The sequence below is a fragment of the Ranitomeya imitator genome, chromosome 6 (genome assembly GCF_032444005.1).
Source record: "Ranitomeya imitator isolate aRanImi1 chromosome 6, aRanImi1.pri, whole genome shotgun sequence".
In the NCBI taxonomy this organism is placed as follows: Eukaryota; Metazoa; Chordata; class Amphibia; order Anura; family Dendrobatidae; genus Ranitomeya; species Ranitomeya imitator.
The window spans coordinates 46,216,863-46,242,924 of record NC_091287.1 but is presented as its reverse complement, the minus strand read 5'-3'; the positions used below and the strand labels follow the sequence as shown (position 1 = coordinate 46,242,924).

Genomic DNA, 26,062 nt, shown 5'->3' with positions numbered 1-26,062 from the left:
GTGTGTATGTTGTGAGTGAAAGTCGCTCTTTAAATAACCCTCCCTATTGAATGTCTGTTCGCGGAAGGTGTATGTTTGCTATCTAGCGCCCGACTTATCCTACAGCACGATTCACACATTACAGCGTCCTCTTGCTGTGTCCGCCTGTACGGCGCCGTGCGCTTGCCTTGCGCTTTCCATACCCAAGCCAGTGTGGTTGGTGGCGTCCGTCAGTGCGGCATTGCTCGCACTCCTGTGCATTTATATATCTATACTTAGTTTCCTTACACACCCAGTTGTGGTGTAGTGCCAGCGAGGGTCTAATCGGACTTCAATCCCAGTTGGGGTTAAGTACGCTGACTACTCGCTCGCGCTTTAGGTGCGGTACCGCGATCCTGTGACGCAACAGGATTGCTCCCTTCACGCTGGGTGAGGTTGAACCCACGTGTATATACTTTAGTGTACCGCCATATAGTCTGGATTTACTAGCAGCAGGTTTTCACCTGCACGGTGGACCCCGAACTGCGAACGCATCTATATCACCTTTCTTGATGCGTTCCGCCAGTCCTAACAATAGTATACACAGTGATATCACAGTACTGTTATAGTAAACACAGTGATGTCACAGTACTGTTATAGTATCCACAGTGATATCACAGTACTGTTATAGTAAACACAGTGATGTCACAGTACTGTTATAGTAAACACAGTGATGTCACAGTACTGTTATAGTATACACAGTGATGTCACAGTACTGTTATAGTAAACACAGTGATGTCACAGTACTGTTATAGTAAACTCAGTGATGTCACAGTACTGTTATAGTAAACACAGTGATATCACAGTACTGTTATAGTAAACACAGTGATGTCACAGTACTGTTATAGTAAACACAGTGATGTCACAGTACTGTTATAGTATACACAGTGATGTCACAGTACTGTTATAGTATACACAGTGATGTCACAGTACTGTTATAGTAAACACAGTGATGTCACAGTACTGTTATAGTAAACACAGTGATGTCACAGTACTGTTATAGTATACACAGTGATGTCACAGTACTATTATAGTATATACAATGATGTCACAGTACTGTTATAGTAAACACAGTGATGTCACAGTACTGGTATAGTAAACAGTGATATCACAGTACTGTTATAGTATACACAGTGATGTCACAGTACTGTTATAGTAAAAACAGTGATGTCACAGTACTGTTATAGTAAACACAGTGATATCACAGTACTGTTATAGTATACACAATGATGTCACAGTACTGTTATAGTAAACACAGTGATGTCACAGTACTGTTATATTATCCACAGTGATATCACAGTACTGTTATAGTAAACACAGTGATGTCACAGTACTGTTATAGTATCCACAGTGATGTCACAGTACTGTTATAGTATCCACAGTGATATCACAGTACTGTTATAGTAAACACAGTGATGTCACAGTACTGTTATAGTAAACACAGTGATGTCACAGTACTGTTGTAGTATACACAGTGAAGTCACAGTACTGTTATAGTAAACACAGTGAAGTCACAGTACTGTTATAGTAAACACAGTGATGTCACAGTACTGTTATAGTAAACACAGTGATGTCACAGTACTGTTATAGTAAACACAGTGAGGTACACAGTACTGTTATAGTAAACACAGTGATGTCACAGTACTGTTATAGTAAACACAGTGAGGTACACAGTACTGTTATAGTAAACACAGTGATGTCACAGTACTGTTATAGTAAACACAGTGAGGTACACAGTACTGTTATAGTAAACACAGTGATGTCACAGTACTGTTATAGTAAACACAGTGAGGTACACAGTACTGTTATAGTAAACACAGTGATGTCACAGTACTGTTATAGTAAACACAGTGAGGTCACAGTACTGTTGTAGTATACACAGTGAAGTCACAGTACTGTTATAGTATCCACAGTGATGTCACAGTACTGTTATAGTAAACACAGTGAGGTCACAGTACTGTTATAGTAAACACAGTGATGTCACAGTACTGTTATAGTAAACACAGTGATGTCACAGTACTGTTATAGTAAACACAGTGATGTCACAGTACTGTTATAGTAAACACAGTGATGTCACAGTACTGTTATAGTAAACAGTGATATCACAGTACTGTTATAGTAAACACAGTGATGTCACAGTACTGTTATAGTATACACAATGATGTCACAGTACTGTTATAGTAAACACAGTGATGTCACAGTACTGTTATAGTATCCACAGTGATGTCACAGTACTGTTATAGTAAACACAGTGAGGTCACAGTACTGTTATAGTAAACACAGTGATGTCACAGTACTGTTATAGTAAACACAGTGATGTCACAGTACTGTTATAGTAAACACAGTGATGTCACAGTACTGTTATAGTAAACAGTGATATCACAGTACTGTTATAGTAAACACAGTGATGTCACAGTACTGTTATAGTATACACAATGATGTCACAGTACTGTTATAGTAAACACAGTGATGTCACAGTACTGTTATAGTAAACACAGTGAAGTCACAGTACTGTTATAGTAAACACAGTGATGTCACAGTACTGTTATAGTAAACATAGTGATGTCACAGTACTGTTATAGTAAACACAGTGATGTCACAGTACTGTTATAGTAAACACAGTGATGTCACAGTACTGTTATAGTAAACACAGTGAAGTCACAGTACTGTTATAGTAAACACAGTGATGTCACAGTACTGTTATAGTAAACACAGTGATGTCACAGTACTGTTATAGTAAACACAGTGATGTCACAGTACTGTTATAGTAAACACAGTGATGTCACAGTACTGTTATAGTAAACACAGTGATGTCACAGTACTGTTATAGTAAACACAGTGAAGTCACAGTACTGTTATAGTAAACACAGTGATGTCACAGTACTGTTATAGTAAACACAGTGATGTCACAGTACTGTTATAGTAAACACAGTGATGTCACAGTACTGTTATAGTAAACACAGTGATGTCACAGTACTGTTATAGTAAACACAGTGAGGTCACAGTACTGTTATAGTATACACAGTGATGTCACAGTACTGTTATAGTAAACAGTGATATCACAGTACTGTTATAGTATACACAATGATGTCACAGTACTGTTATAGTAAACACAGTGATGTCACAGTACTGTTATAGTAAACACAGTGATGTCACAGTACTGTTATAGTAAACACATTAATGTCACAATACAGAGATAATGCAAACAGTGATGTCAGTACAGAGATAATGAAGAGTGATGTCACAGTATATAGATAATAAACACAGTGATATCACAGTGCCGGAATAAGAAACACAGTGATGTCACAATACAGGGATAATACACAGTGATGTCACAGTTCAAAGATTATATACACAATGATGTCTTTGTACCCAGATAATAAAGAGTTGTGTCACAGTACAGAAATAATTAACACAATGATGTCACCGTACCTAATACCTAGATAATACACAGTGATGTCACAGAACAAAGACAAGTACTGCGATTTAACAGCACTATTATAGTAAACTCAGTGATGTCACAGTACTATTATAGTAAACTCAGTGATGTCACAGTACTATTATAGTAAACTCAGTGATGTCACAGTACTATTATAGTAAACTCAGTGATGTCACAGTACTATTATAGTAAACTCAGTGATGTCACAGTACAGGGATAACTGAATACAGAGCTGTTTCATAATATAGCTAGTTAATTTTCACCTGGTTATTTCTATGTGGATATCACCATTAGCTACATTTTTTTTTACCAAAATGATCGTTCAGATGATTGTTTGTTCTGCGCTTGTACAGATTAAATTATTGTTGTCAGAATAGCCCCTATGTACACAAGAGGATTTTCTGCCAACAAGCGATACTTTCTTGTCGTCATGAAAAATCTGATCAATAAATTAATGTTTGCAGTTGGATCAATGATCATCAGCCCCTAATATACATAAGGATGTTACAAGGACTGCAGACTCAGCCCCTATAGTTATCATTTTGTTCATATGGGGAGCAAGAAAACTTTTTCACTGGGAGAGATTTCACAAATTGTTATTTATATTCTGTAAACAATATACAGAAACTTTTAAGTGTCTGTATCTGCTTGCAGCAAATGTGTATGAGCCACTGAGAGCAGGCGGTAAAGGTACCTTCACACATAACGATTTTGTTAACGTTATCGATGCAACGCTTTTTTTGACGTAGCAACGATCCCGCTAATGATCTCGTTATGTGTGACAGCGACCAACGATCAGGCCCCTGCTGGGAGATCGTTGGTCGCTGGGGAATGATCAGGACCTTTTTTTTGGTCGCTGATCACCCGCTGTCATCGCTGGATCGGCGTGTGTGACGCCGATCCAGCGATGTGTTCACTTGTAACCAGGGTAAATATCGGGTTACTAAGCGCAGGGCCGCGCTTAGTAACCTGATATTTACCCTGGTTACCATTGTAAAAGTAAAAAAAAAAAACAGTACATACTCTCATTCCGATGTCTGTCACGTCCCCCGGCGTCAGCTTCCCTGCACTGACTGTCAGCGCCGGCCGTAAAGCAGAGCACAGCGGTGACGTCAATGGCTGATTGTTGTGGCTGGTGAGAATTGGACACCCACTGATCTTATTTTTATCGTCATTAATTTTTGAGAACCCTTTTAATTTTCATCTTATTTTTGCTTTCATTTGAATCAATTCTTGGGCATAACTTGTGTCGCTCAATGGAACTGTTTTGGGGCCACCAGATAGAGTGACATCAGCAATATAATGAGTATCATGAAAAAACTAACAAGTATTTGAGGAGAAATGCTATCCATGAAATTACAAGTTTTTGTGATGGCACAACAATGCTTGTTTCTCACTGTTTGGAAATGAGCAAAACATTTGAGGTATTTGTCTGTGATCCAAGGTATCATAGCACTGTTCCTAATCATCAGAGTCTGGCCTGCCACTGATTCAATGTGAGATATGTCTGTTCTGCATTGCCGCAGGGCACACAGATGTTTTCCATCTATTTAGCTTTCAATTAAATGGCCACTTAATGCTAGGATTACATTTTAGGGAGCTCAAAATTAAACTGTACATACACTGGAAAATGAATTAGGAAATTAACTTTCCCAAAACTTGAGATCTCAATGGTGGCTCACTGTCTGCATGACTGACCAAGGGGCCATCCCATCCTCCTGTAATCCTTTTGTAAAAGCTTTTGTCCATTATCTTTCTCTTTGTTGTTGGCATCTTGGTTTTAACTGGACCTATGTCATGAGGGGCCCAAAGATGCTTAATAAAGGGGGACATAAACTCCAAAGGAAGAAGGGATAGCAATAGCAGAAAGGTTAAAAAGGATAGTAAACTGCATCTTCTTTATGGTATTTACACCCTTAAGGCTCGCATACACATTAGACCTAAGTCTGCTGAACCCGCCAACATCACTAGGTACGTCTGATGGTCTAATGTGTATAGGGGCACCAGCCAAATGACGGTCGGGAGAGATGTGGATCAGGCATGACCGATTTTGGATTGCCGATTGCAATGCTCTTCCTCAGATAAGCCGCTCGTCAACTCGTCAGTCAGTGGCTTTGTCATAGAGAACTCAGGATTGCTTGACCAAATGAGTGCTGGTGTGCTTGCGACAGTGACACTGAGATGACTGTTAGCCGTTTAGTGCATATGTGCGGCTTTAAGCTGGCACTACATATTAGATTAGCAATCATTTGGCTGACAGCGATTTCAGAAGACTCACCCGTACACAGAACCACTTGTTTGGCCAATCGCTCCTGTGTTCTCTATGAGAAAGCCGTCAACTAACATGTTGCGAGACAGCTTATCTCCAAGAGAACTATACAACTGGAAGTCTGAAATTGGACATGCGTGATCAACATCTTACCCAACCATTATTTGGCTTGCACCCCCATGCACATTAGACTGTTGTCCCAACCCATCAAAATTGGCAGCCTAACAGATTGCAGTGTGCACAATGTTACAGGCAATAATGAATGCTCAGGATCAGCAGCATGTGCTGCAGCAGTGTGTGGCATTTCTCATTAATAAGTGTATAAGAGGTGAATGATTAAAATAGAATAAACCCCTAATCTGCTTGCATTTTGTATGTTGAATAAGCAATTGCTTCTATTTGTCATGAGATGGAACCCCTGGGTGCCATCATTATTAGGCAGAGAAGGGCACTTAATTGAAAACATATAGTCCCCCTGAAATGTTTTACAGCAGCATTTAACACGATTTAGGAGTACAGGCTGTAGAGCATGCTCTGCAAGCACGCGGTTCACATCGCCGTAAGCATAATCAATTTGTACTAACCTTTCTTATGTTTATTTTGGAGCACAATTTTTTTTCTATTTAATGGTAACCTCTTCCACCAGCTGTGGGGTACTGCTATGGGGACGGTCGGTGCCCCATCATATGCAAATTTATTCCTGGGCTGGTGGCAGGACCAGTCTGTGTTTAACAAAGACTTATCATTTTTCACCCATCACATTTTATTTTGGGCACGTTATATAGATGATGTTTTAATTTTTTGGGAAGGGTGTGAATCCACATTTTGGATTTTGTCTACATTCTTAATATCTACAAAATCGGTCTCAAATTTAATCATGAGATAAACACCAAACAATTTAATTTCCTTCATTTGACAATTTAGATGCACGATTCAGAAAACATCCATACCAAAACATTCGAAAAAGATACCTCGACTAATTGTCTCCTGTAGCGGGGTCTACTGTGCTGTAGTACCTCTTTCAGCACCCCCCGTGTTTCAGGAGGTCCATTCTGCTTTTGCTGGATTCTGAATGAAGGACGCTGGCTAGGATTTCTTGATTACATGGGAGCATATAAAAGCTGACTGCTACTCCAGGTATTTCCAGTCTAAAAGAACCCACTTTATTTTCAGCACACAGAATATATAACACAGATACACAGGACAGGCCAATAGGAAAACAGCTGGCCAGACATACGTTACAATAGCCGCAGGGGGCCGGAGCCTGCCGCTATTTACTGTGGGAATTACAAAGGTGGGGGGAGGTCAGAAAGAGAATATCTTGTCCAGGGACGCAGCCTGTGGACTGATGCATTTCACATGGAAACTATTATACATACATATACTGCATAACATTCTTGGTGCTGGGGGGTTCTGTAACATCTCCTACGTTGGGACAGTTACCCTCCAGCCCCCTTGAAAAATGGGATTCCAACTGGGCAGTATCTATGAGCAAGACGGAATTGCTTTAGAGACGAGTTTTTTTTGACAGAATGTTCGTAAAACCCTGAAAAAAGCTTTCCATCGAGTGATGCATACACAAAGAAATAATTTGCTGCAAGACCAAAGACCATATCAACAGAGAAAAAATGAACATCTTATTTAATGTATTGGGACTTTTGATAAAGGAGCCTTTGAGACCAAGAAAATCATGGCCAAGAATTGGTATTTCCTACAAGTAGATAAATACCTGAGAAGTATTTCCTCAGTACCCAACAATTTCATTTAGAAGGGAACCCAATCTTAGAAATATGTGAGTTTCAATTCACTATGCACAAGATAGTAGACCTAATACCACTTGGCTTCAAAATAAAACAATAAGTTCATTTAAATGTGGATATTGTAAAGCATATGATTTCATTTCAACTATTAAAAAATTTCATGGGTTAAGGAGCAAGAAAACATATACTATCGCCGAAGTTGCAGAGGCATTGAAACGCGCGCAGAGGTGCGGGCTGGAGCACACTCATACCCTGCAACATGGCTATAGGTACGGTAGTATCTACTCATTGTAACTTAATGGTATATGCCTACATTGCTGCATTTCCACATGGTGCATTTTTATATGGTGTCACCACTGGTATTGATCTGATCTACTATTCTCTGTATCCACTCCTTAAGGTACCGTCACACTTTCGCGACGCTACAGCGATACCGACAACGATCCGGATCGCTGCAGCGTCGCTGTTTGGTCGCTGGAGAGCTGTCACACAGACAGCTCTCCAGCGACCAACGATCAGGGGAAAGACTTCGGCATCGTTGAAACTGTCTTCAACGATGCCGAAGTCCCCGGGTAACCAGGGTAAACATCGGGTTACTAAGCGCAGGGCCGCGCTTAGTAACCCGATGTTTACCCTGGTTACCATCGTTAAAGTGAAAAAAACAAACGCTACATACTTACCTACCGCTGTCTGTCCCCGGCGCTCTGCTTCTCTGCTCTGGCTGTAAGCACAGCGGCCGGAAAGCAGAGCGGTGACGTCACCGCTGTGCTCTGCTTTCCGGCTGCCCGCCGCTCACAGCCAGAGCAGAGAAGCAGAGCGCCGGGGACAGACAGCGGTAGGTAAGTATGTAGCGTTTGTTTTTTTTACTTTAACGATGGTAACCAGGGTAAACATCGGGTTACTAAGCGCGGCCCTGCGCTTAGTAACCCGATGTTTACCCTGGTTACCAGCGAAGACATCGCTGAATCGGCGTCACACACGCCGATTCAGCGATGTCAGCGGGACCTCAACGATCAAAAAATGGCCCAGGCCATTCCGACACGACCAGCGATCTCACAGCAGGGGCCTGCTCGCTGCTACGTGTCACACATAGCGAGATCGCTACTCAGATCGCTGTTGCGTAACAAAACTTGTGACTCAGCAGCGATCTCGCTAGCGATCTCGCTATGTGTGACGGGGCCTTTACTTGGACATCGTTGCACTTAGGGTTTCCATACAATGATCTTCCTGCTATAGAGAGTGACACTGTCCACTCTTAACTAGCAATGTCACGTAATATTTATCACTGTAACAGGCTATATTCAAATTGATCATGTCTAGTGCTCTTGCCCACTAGCTTTTTGTCACCATATCTCTTATTGTTTGTTTGTATATCTATATATTTATTTTTGTATCATATTTTTAATACAATAATAAAAATGTGTTATTTTTTTCTTTATATTTTGATCATTTGTTCCTATCGCTACTGGTTTCATGTCTCTAAGTAGAAGGGATCACCATACCTATTTATGAAGACATTTTTTGGTTATATGCTATCAAAGAATTTACAAAATTGTACTACCTCCGGTGTTATGTATGCAGGAAAATGTCCACGTGGTCGTATTTATGTGGGTAAAACTAGTCGACACTTCAGGAGACGAGTGTTACAGCATATTGGGTCAATTCGGAATCAGTATGATGCCCCAATTTCATGACGTATGAGATTCCATCACAGTTCAGACCCTCTGGAAATACAATTCTGGGGCATCCAAAGAAGCACCCATAAACTCCTTTTGAGAGGAGAAGCTAAATGGATATATCGTTTAGGTACCATGAGTCCAGATGGTCTGAACCAGGGTTTCTCGTATGGTGCTTTTTTTTTTAGGTCGCTCGCTATGTAACAGTTTAGTATTTGGGTATTTCTTTTTCTATTCATAGTATTTATTAGATTTTTATCTTAGGTCATTCTTTCCTTGGAAAAATGCTTATATATAGTATATTAATATATATTAAATAAGTATATAATTTGTATATAATTTGGGTTTAAGGTATGAATTTATTTTATCTATACCCAATTATAGCCTGCTTTTTAATAATCTTAAAGTAATATCCTGTTAGTAATATTTATTTTTTTGACAAATCCACCTTTAATCTATTGCCATACTGTACATTATGCCATGTTTATAATGATATGTCCCGATTCCTATAAATTACCAATCTATACTATGATCTGAGTACTGATGTTAAACACCTTTAGTATTCTAGAATTTTCACCACCTGATTTTGTGTCAACTCCAACTATGATATAATACAATTTTTAGAGTGACTGAAAAATACTCTATATAATTATTGGATAATTTGCCATATAACTCCTACTAGGGTTAAAATTGAACCTCATATAGCTTTCCTTGCTATTCATCCAACTATACATCTAATTATATGCCAAAACTGCGTCAGGGTTTATGCTCATTTTTAAATATAAACCCTATTAAATGTGCAATTACGTTCGGTTTGATTCTATCTAACTCTAATTAATCTGTTATCGTTTCGAGTTTTATTTATCTGGAATCGAATAACATTGCTAACCTTGGACTGTGAAGGCACGAGGAGTATAAAGGAGATAACAGAGCAGTACAGCCAGAGACTATAATTTATCTGATTTGTTTATATTATGGCATCGCAATACATCTATACGATCATAGGCTATGATTCTGGCCAAACTAATTGCACTACATCAGCATGATATCAATGCCCGATAAAACTGCGGTACGTCACTCCAGTATTCCGAGAGAGATACTGGTTGCACGACTGGCAACAGGCAAGCTGAAAGACATAACAAGGGAGAATTAAATCAATATAGACAAGAGACAGTCCCTCGTTTGCCAATTTATTAACCCTGCAACTCTGACGTAGTTTGTCGTTCCCTTGACATCCACCGAATCTGTAGTACAACCTATAAAGCCTCCTTCTGAGAATGAAGCTTCAAAGGCCACTCCTAGTCAGGCTGCGCTCATCGAGACCTGGCGAGAGTGGTGATGGCGTCAGCAATGTTACTGACATCACCGCTCTTACCAGGTCACACAGCCCCCAGCTGTCTGCCTTACAATGGCTTGTTATCAAATAGGTTATTTAATAGGTTTAAAAGGTTAAAAACACCCTTTAGTGCCACCGAAAAAGCACTAAAGGACACAACTTTATATTAATTACGGGGGTGGACATTAATCTAAGCTCTCCCGTCTATAACAACTCTCCCTGAACTGCTTCCAGAGGAGAATGTGTTGAGCATTGCATCCCCGAGTCTGCTATAAGAATCGATGACACGATGCGACCGGCCAATCACAGTAATGCCAGTTGCCCACATGGCTAGAGTATTACCATGTATCGCGGGCAATCCTTGCATGTTTATTGGCTGTCTTGAGCATGCCACTCAAACATCCGCGATACTCGATCAAGTAACAAGCATGCCCGAGCACCTCAATGTTCAATTAAGTGTTGAGCAGTGGTGAACGCGCTCGCTCATCACTAGTGGAGAGGCATCCCTTCGGATTTCCATAACCAACCAGCAACACAATTGCGAGATGCTTAACTGTATGGATCTAATATCTTATTTATTCCCTTACAGTAAACGGTAAGATAAAAAAATGAAAACAAAATGTCAGAATCGTTGTTTGTTGAACACCTTTAATCGTGGTTTTTGATTGCCTTTAAAGCTGGTATAAATTCGAAAAAAATCTTGCACGATTGCGAATCACGTTTTGTACTTGTAACGTGTAGGACTAAAGTTATTACTTCAAAATTCTGACAAAATTTCATATTTTAGGAGAAAATGAAGTTCCATCAGAAGATGCTCTTATTCTTCAGTTGCAATTGGCCAAAGGCCAGGAAAAGTTTGTGGAGTCGTTGAAAATCCAACAAAAGACCATAACGGATTTACAGCAGAAACTATCTGAACAGCAGAACTTACTGGTTAACCAGCAACGAGAAATTATAGAGCAACAGAGGAGAATGTATGAGCAAATGGACATGGTCAAAATCCAGTACAGTATCCTGTTTGACACCGTAAAGCAGATGTCCTTCCAGAGTCTCCAGGAGGACATACAGCAGTATTTTGAAGCACATCTCCAAGGGTTGCAAAACCAGGTTCAGAATCATCTTCAGAAAACATACTCTGTACATAAGATGGATGTGGATGCTAAAGTGATTGATGTCGAGGAGCCTCTACCCGAATGTGGCATCTGCGAGAGTGATGAGTTTTGCAACTTTCAAAAAACACCTCCTCTATGTGAAAAATGTACCTTGTGTCCTGCAGGATTTTTCCAACTATCTGAGTGTTCTGAAAATATTGATCGCATTTGTCAAGTAAGTAAAAATGTTATTATGTTACAAGAACAATCATTAAATTAAAAACCTTGCATTTCAGCATTAACTGTAGCATCCACCAGGGCATAATCAGAGGTCCAAGAGTCTGTGATTCGAGAGTCAGTGGTGTTAACTGGTATTTGTTGATGGAGAGTGACACTCATGGTTCCAAAATTGGGTTTCATCTCTGGACTTGTCTTCCCTTGAGCACATTTGGAAAGTCATTGGTCGGGAATAGAAAAGGGATCTGCCAGCAGTGGCTTTTGATGATTTTACCAAGTCCATTCGGTGTGGGAGAACATCCCTCAGACAATCATTATTAAACTCATTGATAGCAGCCAAAGCTGTAAGTGCGGGAATTTTTGTGCGTAGTGCTCGTACTCCATACTGAATGAGTTGAGATATTTTAAAAATGTTTCATGTTCATTTTCAAATGTTGTTCATCATTTGTATACAATTAGCATAGCTATTGAGCCTGGGGTTTTCATAAATCCATGACTTTTCCAAATTGATGTTACAAACTCAATGTAGAGGAGTGTATGTTTCGTAGCTCATATGCTATCATGTACTTTGATGTAAGAAAAATGATTATAATTGCAATCATAAAAGTTTTTACCTTAGAAAAAGTCAAGGGCATGAGATTTTTTTTGGACTCTCCAAAAAGTGCCCTATTTTTATGCGCTGTCCAATATTTTACAGATTGTTAACACCCCGAGTGTTGAAAAACTAATGAAAATGTCTTATTTTGGTCCCGTTATGCTAATTTTTCTGGGGCAAGGATTGTGAGATTATGGCGTTCAATATGTAGAGTTGATGGTCACTAGTAAGTTTCTAATGACTTGGCCAACAGTATATGAATAGTCCATAAAATGATTTATTCTATGGATATAACATGTTTATCTAGCCCAGACATATATGCATGCTCATAGATAATTGTTTATTGCAGTACTAGAGTGGTGCTACTAATGTAAGATCCCTGTACCAACTCTCACCCTTTCCAGCAGCTGTCTATCATCACTGCTCCAGTCGTTCTCCAGCAGTTTGAGACCTGCCGGATCACTCCAGGGTTTGCAGGAGCTAGCCAGAAGTCATTTTTCAATGTGAATCTATGAGAGCCTCGTTCTGGCTCTTATAGACTTATACTGAGAGCTTGTGACCGTTACTACTGACTTCTGGGTAATCACAGGATGGTGACGTGGAACTGGCATGAAAAGCTTTGACAATTTGCAAACCTTTTAGGCAACACAAGGCGTCGCAAAATATTTGGGAGTTTTGTGACTTTTCATGACGTTTTTGCTCAGTGCCGACAAAGTGATGCCCGCTCATCAAATTCATGACAAGCAATGAGAAAAGAAAATAATTCTATACTTAGGTCCTGGACTGGAGCTATTCCTTTGTAAATGCTAGTGTGCCAGCTGTTTTGAAGGATCAGCATCTTAAGGCACATCATGCCACCACTAATCGACTGAAGCCTTCACATTCCGTCTGAATGTAAGAAGCTGCCATGGATGGAATGTAACCGGTCAGTGTCCGCTGATTGGCTGCAGCTGTCATATGATGACTTCTAGGATGCTGATGCCCTTAGATCGTTGTGTGACACATTAGTGAATGTAGATGAGCAACACCAGTACTGGAGATGAATATAGGCTCATTGACAATTAAAAGTAGAGGCAATGCTCTAAAGAAAGCCCCTTAAAGGATTATTGGAGTATTACTTGTCATGAACTTGGTAGCTCTGTGTTAATCTTCACCATTGTATAACCAAAAAACAAAACCAGAGCACAATGTACCTAACATCATATTACATGGCAATAACTTTATTTTATTGCATTTTTGTTTAGGACAGAGATGAGTGCATGGATTCACCAAGTATCTGTGGTGAGAGGATTAAGTGTTTAAACACTCCAGGTACTGCTTTTACTCAATCCTAATGGAGGGTGGGATATGCAAAATCATTTTAGGTTAAAAATATATATGTAATGTATTAATTTAATGATTCATGCATCTATTAATGTATATTATATTTAGCCAGGAATGTCCCCTCCCTAAGTATAGCAGAAATAATTTAGTTTTTTCTGTTTGTCCCTATGCATTTCTCTATCCATTTACATTATTGATTGTCATGCTTGCTGAGTAGGTGGGTCCTTTCTGGGAAGTATTGTGTGTACTGAGCAAATCAGGTTTCTCCCCCTGTAGATCCTCCCCCTCTCCTGCAGCCTCACAGACACACTGTGCTAGCGTTCCTGCAGCTTCACACCCCTTGATTCTATTTTATGGTGACAGAAGAGGTTGTGAACGGTGAAAAATGGTGACTTGGATGGTATTTTCTGTGTCTTCAAATTTACTACTGAATTATTTATAATCAAATGATACTATCAGCGTACATTAAGTATCCTAAAAGGGAACCTATATAAAGGGGTTGTCCAGTATTAGGTAACAAGACTGCAGTCATAGACACAGTGTAGTCAGAACTTAGCCAGAAATATGCAAATTGCATAATTGCAGTCACACGACCCCCCAGTACCGGCACTGGAGAATCCTCACAGCGTGCATTGCATGTGATGTGAGGATTCACAAGTCTGCAGTTACATAGAGTGACTACAGACTTGTAGTCCAAGACTGGACAACCCCTGTAAGTTGCTTTATACTAGGACAAGTCTTAGTAGCTTGTCACTATTAAACATGTTTTGTTGCTATTATTTTACTAGGTGGCTTCCGGTGTCTTGGGGTTGCTGAAAAAGATGCAGCTTTAGGGATTTGTGGAGACCAATACTTCTTTAATAAGGAGCTTCAAGAGTGTCAAGCCTGCTCTGAGTGTGAAGAAGGCGTTGTTACCTTTTCATGTACTGCGGATAGTGATACAGTTTGCACAGTTATCAGTGAAAGCAAATTATCGGAATCATGGTCGGCTAGCCTTTCTCTGCCGACGCCTAAACCACCTGTCTCACAGATCTACCCAGGACTCCCCTTAAAGATCAAAGAGAAGATGCATTGCGAAATCTTATCTCCTGAAGAAAATCAAGTGGTCTTCAAACAACACGGCTTGTTATGGGTGGATCTGAATTTTGCAGTGAAACATAACTGCAGGAATTTCCTTCAGCTGTCATTAAAGCTTAACAACAGCGAAGAAGGTTATGAGATAAGTGGTTCAAGAATAGAACAGCCAGAAGGAAAATACTTCCAGAGCACGAGTGTAAGTTGTGCAGCAGAAGTTGAGCCAAGCCAAACTATGTCTGTGGTTCTAAAAAGCCCCAACCAGTTCTGTAACCAGAGTAAAGACTTACATGTTTATGACCTGAACACTCCACTTAGTTTGATTTGGCTGTCTCATGATACTGGAGCGGTGGCCATGAGTGCTCAGATGTCCACCGCAATGCATTACCAAACAAACTATCGGCCCACCTTCAAGATTATTTCTGTATCTGATCCATACATGGTCAGTCTATCTCACGATGGAAGAAGTATTAAGTTAACGGAGTCTGGCGTAGTCAAATTTGTCTTTCAACAAGCCTTATATTCCATGGGTCCGACTTGTGTGCGTGAAGGGTTTAATCTGATTTTTTACATCAATAGAAATGGCACAAACTCTGAATTAATTCAAGTTTTTAAGTCTGGAGTCAACTACCGAGACACGTCCATTTCGGGATCTGGAGTGGCCAAAGTTAACTCCGGAGACGTAATAAACTTTGAGGTTCTATCACCGGCTCAATGCAATGTTAGATATTTTGGTGAAAACTCTGGAATTAGCATGTTAAGTCTTCTCTGGATTCCGACTGCAATTTCCACTGCTATCACAGCCTCAGTATCTAGTTCTGGATTACCAACAGGAGCAGTGAGAAATAAGGTCTTGAGTTTTAGCCTGGATATGGCCAATGACAAGATAATTCAGCTTATTTCAACTGGTCAGTTTGCCTACAAATATTTCAAGTTTACCCAAAGGGGAGGTGTCAGTGTGTCTTTCAACCTGAAATTGATCCATTCCTGCAACGTTGTAAAAGTGACAATTAGTACATGGGTGAATGACCAAGTGCAACCAACTGTGGTCGCCCAGCAAATTGGTGGGCAGATGCCAGAAGGAAGTCAATGGACTAGCGTGACTCTACGGTCTTCATTTCATGTTGAAAATGGTACAATGTTATCAGTTTCACTTGACTGTGTTCGTGGTCGAATCAATCAGATCGCTCATGACAAAGGGACTAATTTGTCTATCCTATGGGTTTCATCATAGAGCAGCCATCGGATGGTACACATTAGGCTGACTCTATATCATTGGATAAAGCCAAAAAGTCAGGCCATGCGTCTTGAGCTTCAGTTTCCACAGTTTGTACTTACTATTTGCAACCTAAGCAGATGGAGTGGAGGTGACTTGACATTTTGAAAACTGGGTAGGAAGTTGACATTGAGGATTATAGTCTGTTCATACCGAGCGCCAATTTATCATATAGATTGTTGATCATTGCTACTTCAATTTTCACTTGGAAATCATCTACATTTGCAACTGCATGAGGAAGAACGATTATTGCTATTACTGTTCCCATACAGTTTGTATATTCTCGGCAGGGTATCCCCTGTATTTATGAGAAGTACCGCCCAAGACCAATAATTCTTAAGCCCATATAAAAGATGTGGCTGGTTGACAAAAGTGTGTTCACTCATTTATTGGCTGATTCCTGCCATTTTCACAAGTAGCAATGATTAGCAAAGAATGTTCTTGTGAATATTTAGTTGACAGGTTATGACCTTTGTAAAAGGGCCTTAAAGTGAACCTGTCACCAGGTTTGGCCGATATAAGTTAAGGTCACCACCACCTTTCGGACCTGATATACAGCATTTCGTAACTCTGTATATATATGCCCAACCCGACCTGAAAGAGAAGAAAAAAAGCTTTTATTATACTCACATGCAGGGCAGTCCGGTCTGAGGGGTGTCGCTGCTTCTTGTCCGGCACCTCCCATCTACTTGCGATGCCGTACTCCTTGCTTCGTGTGGATAATGCGTCCCTATGTCATCCACACAGTTTCCTTGGCATCACTCTCCTGTTCAGGCATACTTCTCTGCCCTGTTGATGGCAGAGCAAAGTACTGCACTGCGCAGGTGCCGGGAAATGTCAAAGATCCCTGGCGCATGCGCACTGCAGTACTTTACTCTGGCCTAGTCAGGGCAAAGAAGTATGCCTGTGCAGGAGCTCGATGTCGTGGAGACTGTGCGGATGACATAGGGACACGTGATTCATAAGAAGCAAGAAGGAGCACTGCATTGCAAAAAGAAGGGAGGGGCCGGACCAAGAACATCGACACCACTTGAACCGGATTGCTCCCCAGGTGAGTATAATAAACGTTATTTTTCTTCTCTTTCAGGTCAGGTTGGGGGCAGATATACAGAGTTATAGAATGCTATAGATCAGGCCTGAAAAATGGTGGCCGTATCTCATATCGGCCAAACCTGGTGACAGGTTTCTTTTAAAAGGAATCAGCAGAAAATAACTGTTCGAACAAAGCACAGGTGGTAGATAAATCCTTGGCTTGGCCATCTCATTCACTTGATTCTCTTCTATATCTGCCCTTTTTTTTCTCTCCTGTAAAGCCAGAAATGTCAATCAAGGAAGAGGAGGTGAAAAGTAGATGGGAAGGTGCAATGAACTTTTTGGCCGCCCAAAGGAACACCCAGAACCTGTACTTTTGCATTTTGTGCTAACAGACTCCCTTCAAGAGAACTACTTACTTTTGTAGAAAGCTGTAACCATTGTCAACCACTTTGGATGAATGAAGCTGAGTATTCCCATGTAGAGCACTTTGACTGACAGGCCCTAACAATGATGCAGGAACCCTATAAATACCATAAAAGTGAACAAGTTCTACAATACTTTTTCCACCTATTTCATTAAAGGCCCAGTCCAGAAGTAAATATCATATGGTTCATGTATTGCCTAAATTAATATAATTAAACAGCACATCATGGGAAATCTCTGTAAAAATTCAATATAGATTTTTTGAGTAATAGAATACATGTTTTATGCTAAAAATGAAGCAAACTATTATAAAATGTGTTTTTTGTAAATATTAAGTGTTAGAAGAATGACACAACATTAGTAGGCAATAATGTATTATATGTTTAAAATATGCATCGAAAACATAAGAAATGACAAAGAACTTTTGTAAGAGAAGTATATTACGGGGAATCAGGCCTGTTTTGCTGGCACCAAATGGTTCCACCATTCATGTGTCTATTTTTGTTAATTCTTACATATATTTATATTTTATAAAAAAAGAACTGTTTTAATGCATTATTTTCATTGGAGGAGTCTATAGATTTAGGACTCATGTGCACTCATATTATTGCTTGGTGCCAAGTCCAAGTTGTACGGAGACAAAATATGCCTAAAACATAATTATGCAATGCTCCAGTGGATAGCGCAGGTACTGTATGCTGATTTTCCCCATGGAAGTCAATGGTGATGGAAAAATGACACCCATGTGTATGAACCTATAAACAGGTGCATATGGGATTTTCTCCTATACTTCTAGCAGGGATGACATAGGAAATCATGTAGGATACTTATTATGGTGCGCCACATAGAACTAATGAAAGTACGTGCTACTCATGCGTAGTGGAAACCTAAGGGCACAACCAGTGCAATGTGGAACTTGACGCGGTTTGCACACCCCTGCAGAATGCCCTATGATATGATTTATTGTATGGTCGTTGCGTGAGGGCTTGCAAGGGTTTCAGATTGTACAAGATGAGACGATCACTTTAAATCGAGTCTTTTGTATGATTTTTTTAAAAGAATTTTAGACAGATTAAAAAGTAGTTTAATAGCTCTAGTTGTGCAGTGAATAATACTGGTGCCTAGAATGTATAATACTTGTATCATTTACAATGACATCTTTTTTTATATCAGGAATTATATATTTAAAATTATTTTAATAAATTGCTCAGTTTACCGTACAGATTCGTAATTAAATCTTATTTCTACAAAGTACAAAGTATTTTGTGTCTTTTATTATTTTTTTAGGTGGGGATGCCGGGACCTCAGGGAGCCTCCTTTGTTTTTAGTCTAAAAAGTTTTTTCTTAGGACAGACAGACAGGTCATGGTCAGGATTAGTCAGCAAAATCAGATGAGTTAGAGCAGAGGCGTAGCTAGGGTTTTGGTTCAGGGAGGGCAAAACTTCCGAGTGGGCCCCTAAGCAGGTAACCCTGATTACAACTATGGTGGTGCACCCTAATAGTGGATGTAGAAGAACATCAATAGATGACCGGGCAATTAACATATTTTTCAGACTATAAGACGCTCTTTTCCCTCAAAAATTTTTGAAGGAAAATGGGGGTGCGTCTTATAGTTGGAATATACTTACAAATACTGTGGCGGCAGCAGGAGTGTGGCAATTCTGTGGCGTTCCCGGTCCGACGCTGCAGGGCAATGATCACACTCCCTTCCCAGTCTGGTGCGGCAACTTCGGCAGAGGTGCTCTGTGGTGCGGGGGGCTCTGCTGGCATTTTGTAAAAGCCTGGAGGCCCGAGTTGTCAAGATCTCAATCTGAGCATGCGCCTCCCCCGGCGGACATTTTCCCAAAGGCCACCGCATCACAGCAATTGATATACAGGGGTCTCCGAGCTTTCACCAAATACCGGCAGAGCCCCCCGCACCACAGAGCTCCACCACCGAACCTGCGCACCTGCCGCACCAGCTGCACCAGCTACACCAGCCTGGGATGGAAGTCATATCGCCAGACCACCGAACACCCCCTGTGACCACGCTCCACCAGCGCTGCCGATCCCCCTCAGTAAGCTGAATTCCAGCTGTAAGACAGACCCCCATTTGACACATTAATTTTCTTTCCCTATTTTCCTTCTGAAAATTTGGGGTGCGACTCATGGTCCGGTGCGTCTTATAGTCTGAAAAATACGGTACTGAAAATAATCTCTATACAAAGACCAACGTTCAATATTACTGCCATATGCTGACCATATAGTGGTAGATACCAGTCCTGCAGAACATGTAATAGATTACAATACAGTTACAGAAAATGACTTACAGCTGATATTCTTTCTGGTGCAGTCGTTCACTTTTCCTGTCTTTTCCATCTGGCCCAGACCAACACAACAACTTCTCCAGCCAGGATTCGTCTGCAGAGAATACAACAAAGACACATTTCACTTCTCTGAAAAACGAGCATGAACCGCACCTCCAAAAAATCATACATCGATCTAATGCTGCCAGGCAAAGATATATATAACTGAACATGAGGTTCTAAGTTTAACATTCTGATCAGACTGTTTAAAGCCCACTGCCACATCACGGCAAACCTCTCAGTGAGTCCTAACTTTTATTGCTTTAAAGGAGCGGCATAGTGCGCAAACCACTGTCACAGCGACAATCCACCACATTTGATTTATCACATTTCCTGCACAGTCCTCATCCATTGCCAACCTGCACAAACTCCTCATCCTACTGATATCCCATACTGAGCCGCTGTTGCCGAATGTCTCCTTATTACTGCACCTTCTATGTACCCTCTAAATGGTAAAACAACCCTCTACAGTATAATACTGTATAGTAATGCCATGTGAAAAGTGCCTAAAAACAGTGCCCACATTTTGCCTCCTAGAATGTAATAATGCCCTGTGTGCCCCTTTGACAGTCACAATAACCTGAGTTCCCCTATAGCAATAAGTGCCCACTTTACATTCAATAATGTCCCGAGTCTCGCCCCAGTACAGCTCCCCTATGCACAGTATGATGCTCTCTTATACACAGTATAATGCCCCCTCACTGTATAGGACCACCTACATAGTATACTGACCCCTTAGTAGCCCCCAAACTGTTTAATTGCTCCAACACTGTATGATGGCCCCCATAATGTACAAAGACCCCACATTATCTCCAACACTGTATGATGGCCCCCTCACTGTAATCCCCACACTTTATCATGGCCCTCTAAATAGCCTCCATATAGCATAATGCACCAGATAGTCCTCAGTATAGTATAACTAGCTTTTGAACCCGTTTTTTCCCCAAGTGGCAAGCATTTTTGTTATTACATTTTTAATTTAACGCCATTTTTTTAAGACACTGTGTCTGCGTATTCACATATTCAGTCTCTTCAATAAAATGGTGCCAGATATTGTGACATGCACACGTGCTGACTCCAGAGCCATTTTATTGAAATAATGGGCTAGAACAGTGATGGCGAACCTTTTAGAAATGGAGTGCCCAAACTTCAACCCAAAACTCACTGATTTATTGTAAAGTGCCAAAATGGCAATTTAACCTGAATACTGAGGTTTTAGTTTAGAAAAAACAATCAGTGATGCTTTGGGGAGCCATGTCATCTGCTGGTGTAGGTCCACTGTGTTTTATCAAGACCGAAGTCAGCGCAGCCGTCTACCATGAAATATTAGAGCACTTCATGCTTCCCTCTGCCGACAAGCTTTTTGGAGATGGAAATTTCATTCTCCAGCAGGACTTGGCACCTGTCCACAGGGCCAAAAATACCAAAACCTGGTGTAAAAACAACAGTATCACTGGGCTTGATTGGCAGCAAACTGGCCTGACCTTAACCCCATAGAAAATCTGTCAAGAGGAAGATGAGAGACCAGACCCAACAATGCGGACGAGCTGAAGGCTGCTATCAAAGCAACCTGGGCTTCCATAACCCCTCAGCAGTGCCACAGGCTGATCGCCTCCATGCCACCCCGCATTGATGCAGTAATTGATGCAAAAGGAGCCCCGACCAAGTATTGAGTGCATTTACTGAACATACATTTCAGTATAGGCCAGCATTTTGGATGTTAAAATCATTTTTTCAAGCTGGTGTTATAAAGTATTCTAATTTACTAAGATAATGACTTTTAAGTTTTCATTGGCTGTAAGCCATAATCGTCAACATTAACAGAAATAAACACAAGAAATAGATCCCTTTGTTTGTAACGACTCTATATAATATATGAGTTTCACTTTTTGTATTGAAGAACTGAAATAAATTAACGTTTTGATGATATTCTAATTTTGTGAGATGCACCTGTAGATAGGGAGAACCTAGTAATGTAACCCATGACAAATCTAAAGCATCTGGATCCTTATCTTTCTCTAAAATCTCAACTGTCCATCACTCCCAAACCCAAGGAAAAAAAGTGATGGACACAGAAGGCTGGAGTGTTTCAATTTAAAGAATTAAAGATGATCAATAATACTCTTTTGTTCACTTATTCATTTTTATTTCTAGTTAGGCTTTTCCTTTTCGTTTTTTTTTTCATATAAAAGAATAAGGTTAGACAAAAACAGCGAAATGACAGAAACAACAAAAAGTTCTCTGGCCCTCTACGGACTACTTCTGTTTCCAGTTATTACTTTCTAAAAGATGCCTCTGTTCTTTATTTAAAGGGGATATAACATGATTCATATTTTCTAATTAATTAATATTTGTAATGTAATCATTTACTTTTAAAACCAAAATAAAGTGTACAATTATTTTTGTATTACTTTTTTCTGCAACATCGTTGTTCCGTCTCATACAGCAAGAGTCAGCAGCAGCCCATGTGAGCAGCAGACTATAGTTCCCGACATGCCTTTTTGACATCTGTTCACACTGTGCTTCTTTATTGCTGCGCTTCTCACATAAGCTCCCAGTTACGGCGCCAATAACACCTAGTACTGGAACCAGCAAAGTGGAAATGAAGGTTGTAACCTATAGAGCGGATCTGTCACAAGATTCCAAAGTACAATCGCCATACATTATTCGATGTAGTATTACTCTGTACGTAACCCCTTTCTCATGTGCTGCACCAAGGAATTAATGGACCTATATAAATAAATGATAATAATAATTAGATAGATCTTAGACCTGACGAAGCTGATGTACTTACTGTGAAAATCCATGTCAGAATGGCTGTACAACCCTAATATTAGAATAAGGCCAGCTATAGACTGAGAGGGCTCTTGAGTCCAAGGGTATTCTGTTTCCGTCCACCCTGCCTGAGTGACAGCTTGTACTGAGCAGTGTGAGATCTCAACAGCAGCAGGGAGGAGGGACACTGAGGAGCTGTCAATCAAACTAGCTAGGCGAATGGTTGAGTTAAACTTTCACAAAGGATTATGCAGTCGTTCTGATAAGGATTTTAAAGTACACCAGCTTCATTAGGTCTAATCGGTCTATATAATAATTTAAGGCGACGAGTTGTCATCATATGTTACATCATTATTTTGGAAAATTCTACGGTAGTTAGCTCAGATGCATACTGAACACATAGCAACACGTTGAAAGTTATTTTCTTAGTAATCTCATTTCCTTCAGATTTGTCAACAATTATGTTGTAATTTAGCAGGATTTCATTTTTGGGTTTATTTTTTTGCAATCGACCGTAATAGGAAAACATGAAGTTGATAATTGATATTGGTAGTTACCATCTGGCTGCTGTTCCTGCGCTTCAGGCTGTCCTATCATAAATGACTTTGTCATATTGCTTATATTCTTTATTAAATAGCGATCCCAGCATGATGCCGGCTCTCAGTAATTTATTAAAGGGGAAAATCACATTGCGTCAAAACAAATGCAACCTGTTGAGTGAAAAGGACGGGTAATCACATCTGATATTCATTGTTTCCGCACGTACTTATCCAGAATACCAGACTCTCCAGAGAGAATTTACAGATTCAAACCAGGTAAGTGCAGTGAAGCATAACAAATGTTTAGAGTCAAAAAACACAAAACCATTTAAACCATATGTAAAGTCCAAGAATGAAAAATACCATAAGATGCAGCGATCATTCATTAAACAGCTTTTCTTTCATTTCATGTGTTTTTTCGACCGGGTCCACTCTGAAACATATGCATTTCTATGTAAAAAACGACTTGCTCATACAATCAGTCTTTTTAGTGTATTTCAACCACTTTAGATTTTAAAAGACACTAAGTGGCTAAAATAAACGAGCAGACCATTCTTCAGCATTTCCGCTTTGAAAATGCACCATGCTTTACAAGGCAAGGATCGAAAGATACCCGGAAGGAGCTCAGGCTTCTTCTTGAGCTTTTACCCAAGTTTTTGCTTCAGAAACTGCTTTGGTTTCTTCATTATTGAATGGGGAGAAAGAAAGGTTGTAAAATACGCAAGTACAAAAGACAACCCAAAAACAATAAAATACACAAGTACAAAAGACAACCCAAAAACAATTGAAAAATATTTTTTTTAAAAAAAAGGTCAAAATGACAAACAAGGGCTCAGGAAACACTAACATAAAAAAGACACTTCAGGGCAAAAAAGTCCAATGTTCCTCAACGTGTATAATTCTTGGAAGACCCAGCGAGTTCACCCACCTGAAAAAGATGGTGCGCGCACATACACTTAAGAGTTTTTTCAGCTGTTTTTAGAGCCGAAACTATCCATTTAAAAATAATGGTTGTTGAACTTGATTTTTAGAGAGTTTCTGCTAAAAAGACTTAGGAGAACTATTTTCTAATGCTGGGGTAATACTGGTAGTATCCAACTTTGGGGCTTACCTCCCAACATTTAAAGAGCTCCCTTCTTGAGCACATATTGTGGATTCACAGCAATAGCTTCCAAATGCAAATACCACACCTGGAATCAGCTCCAGACTAGTGATGAGCGAGTGTACTTGTTGCTTGGGTTTTCCCGAGCACGCTCTGGTGATCTCTAAGTATTTGTTAGTGCTCGGAGATTTAGTTTTCATCGCGGCAGATGAATGATTTAAAGCTACTACCCAGCCTGAGTACATGTGCGGGTTGCCTGGTTGCTTGGGAATCCCCACATGTAATCAAGCTCGCTAGTAGCTGTAAATTATTCAGCTGCCGCGATGAAAACTAAATCTCTGAGCAGTTACAAATACTCGGAGACCACCCGAGCGTGCTCGGGAAAACCCGAGCAATGAGTACACTTGCTCATCACTACTCCAGACCTTTTACCTGCTTAACTGATGATGGATTAATGAGATAATAGTTCATGCAGCTTATTAAAGAGCTTTGGAGATAAATGTCTAATTATCTGCAAAGCTCTTGAGAACATGTTGTGGATTGACAGCAAGATCTTCCAAATGCAAATGTCACACCTGGAATCAGCCTTTTACCTGATTAACTGATGATGGATTAATGAGGGAATAGCCCTCACAGCTCTTTAAATCGTTTTGGAGATAATTGTCCAATTACTTAAGGTCCCTTTAAAAAGAGGCAGCTATGTATTAGAGCTGTAATTCCCAAACCCTTAATCCAATGAGGATGTGAGTACCTTCAAATTAAAGCTAAGAGTCGACACTTTATGCTAATATTGAACATATACCTTTTAATTGTTTTAATAAACCTCTAAAATGCCACAATTTGTGTCAGTATCCAAATATTTTTGTATCATTCTTTTTAGTGTTTATTCAGCACTTTTTTAGGTGCGTTACGGAGCGGATCCACCTGAGAAAGATGACATGTGCACATAACCTTAAGTGGCCACTGCTGTTGTGCAGGAAAAACACAGAGATGATGCTTTATTCTCAGAATTTGTAGAGTCTTAGACCCTTCCCCATCGATCATAAGGTGGTTACCATGTGTCAGTAATATGTGCAGCCAGGGCCATTTATATATTATATAGTATATAACACAGTATATATATGTATATAGTATATTACACACGTGCCTCGAAAATGCTGCAGACTTTCGTGTCTGCTAGCAGTTTTGTAATCGAATACATATGATAGGAAGGTGAAGTTATGGGAATCACTGTCACATTCACAATGATTGTCTGTAATGATTATTTATAAGCACTGAGATCATCGACGTGTCAGGATCATTTTCCTGCTGCCTTTTTGTCTTTATAATAGGTCCAACAGCTTTTTAGGACATAATTGAAGACATAACTCAGGCTTCAGACTGCGGCATATGCTGAACAGACTGTTTGCTTGATGCAAATCTGTTACGTATTCGCTGCCAAATACAATAAACTCGTCTGTTTTGCTCTAAATATTTGTTGCCAGGAGAATATTTTTCTTGATGTTTCACAGACAAAGTCTAATGGGGAGATGAAATAGGACTTTGTATTACGAAATGTAGCTGTCGATGTGTCTACACTGGTTTGTTTTTCCTACTAGATGATTTCTTGATGTAAGTGAAACATTAATTTAATAATAAAATGGCTACCTAACGACGACAATCTCTAGTAAGACTTATGAATGTCACAGAGGGGTCTCCACTCTCTAAATTACGCAAAACATAGTTGGAAAAACAATAGATCCTTTTTAT

General features: G+C 40.0%; 1 protein-coding gene across 3 annotated transcripts in view; it reads left to right on the top strand.

The window, feature by feature from the left end:
- The window catches only part of LOC138641856 (uncharacterized), a 33,088-nt gene extending 10,784 nt beyond the window's left edge, over window positions 1-22,304 (top strand). For all 3 annotated transcript variants that reach the window (XM_069729596.1, XM_069729595.1, XM_069729594.1), the window contains 3 exons: window positions 11,286-11,824; window positions 13,666-13,732; window positions 14,533-22,304. In XM_069729596.1, the coding sequence (XP_069585697.1) occupies window positions 11,286-11,824; window positions 13,666-13,732; window positions 14,533-16,052 (2,126 nt within the window). In that variant the 3' untranslated portion in view covers window positions 16,053-22,304. The remainder of the gene's footprint in view (window positions 1-11,285; window positions 11,825-13,665; window positions 13,733-14,532) is intronic.
- The last annotated feature ends 3,758 nt before the right edge of the window (window positions 22,305-26,062 follow it).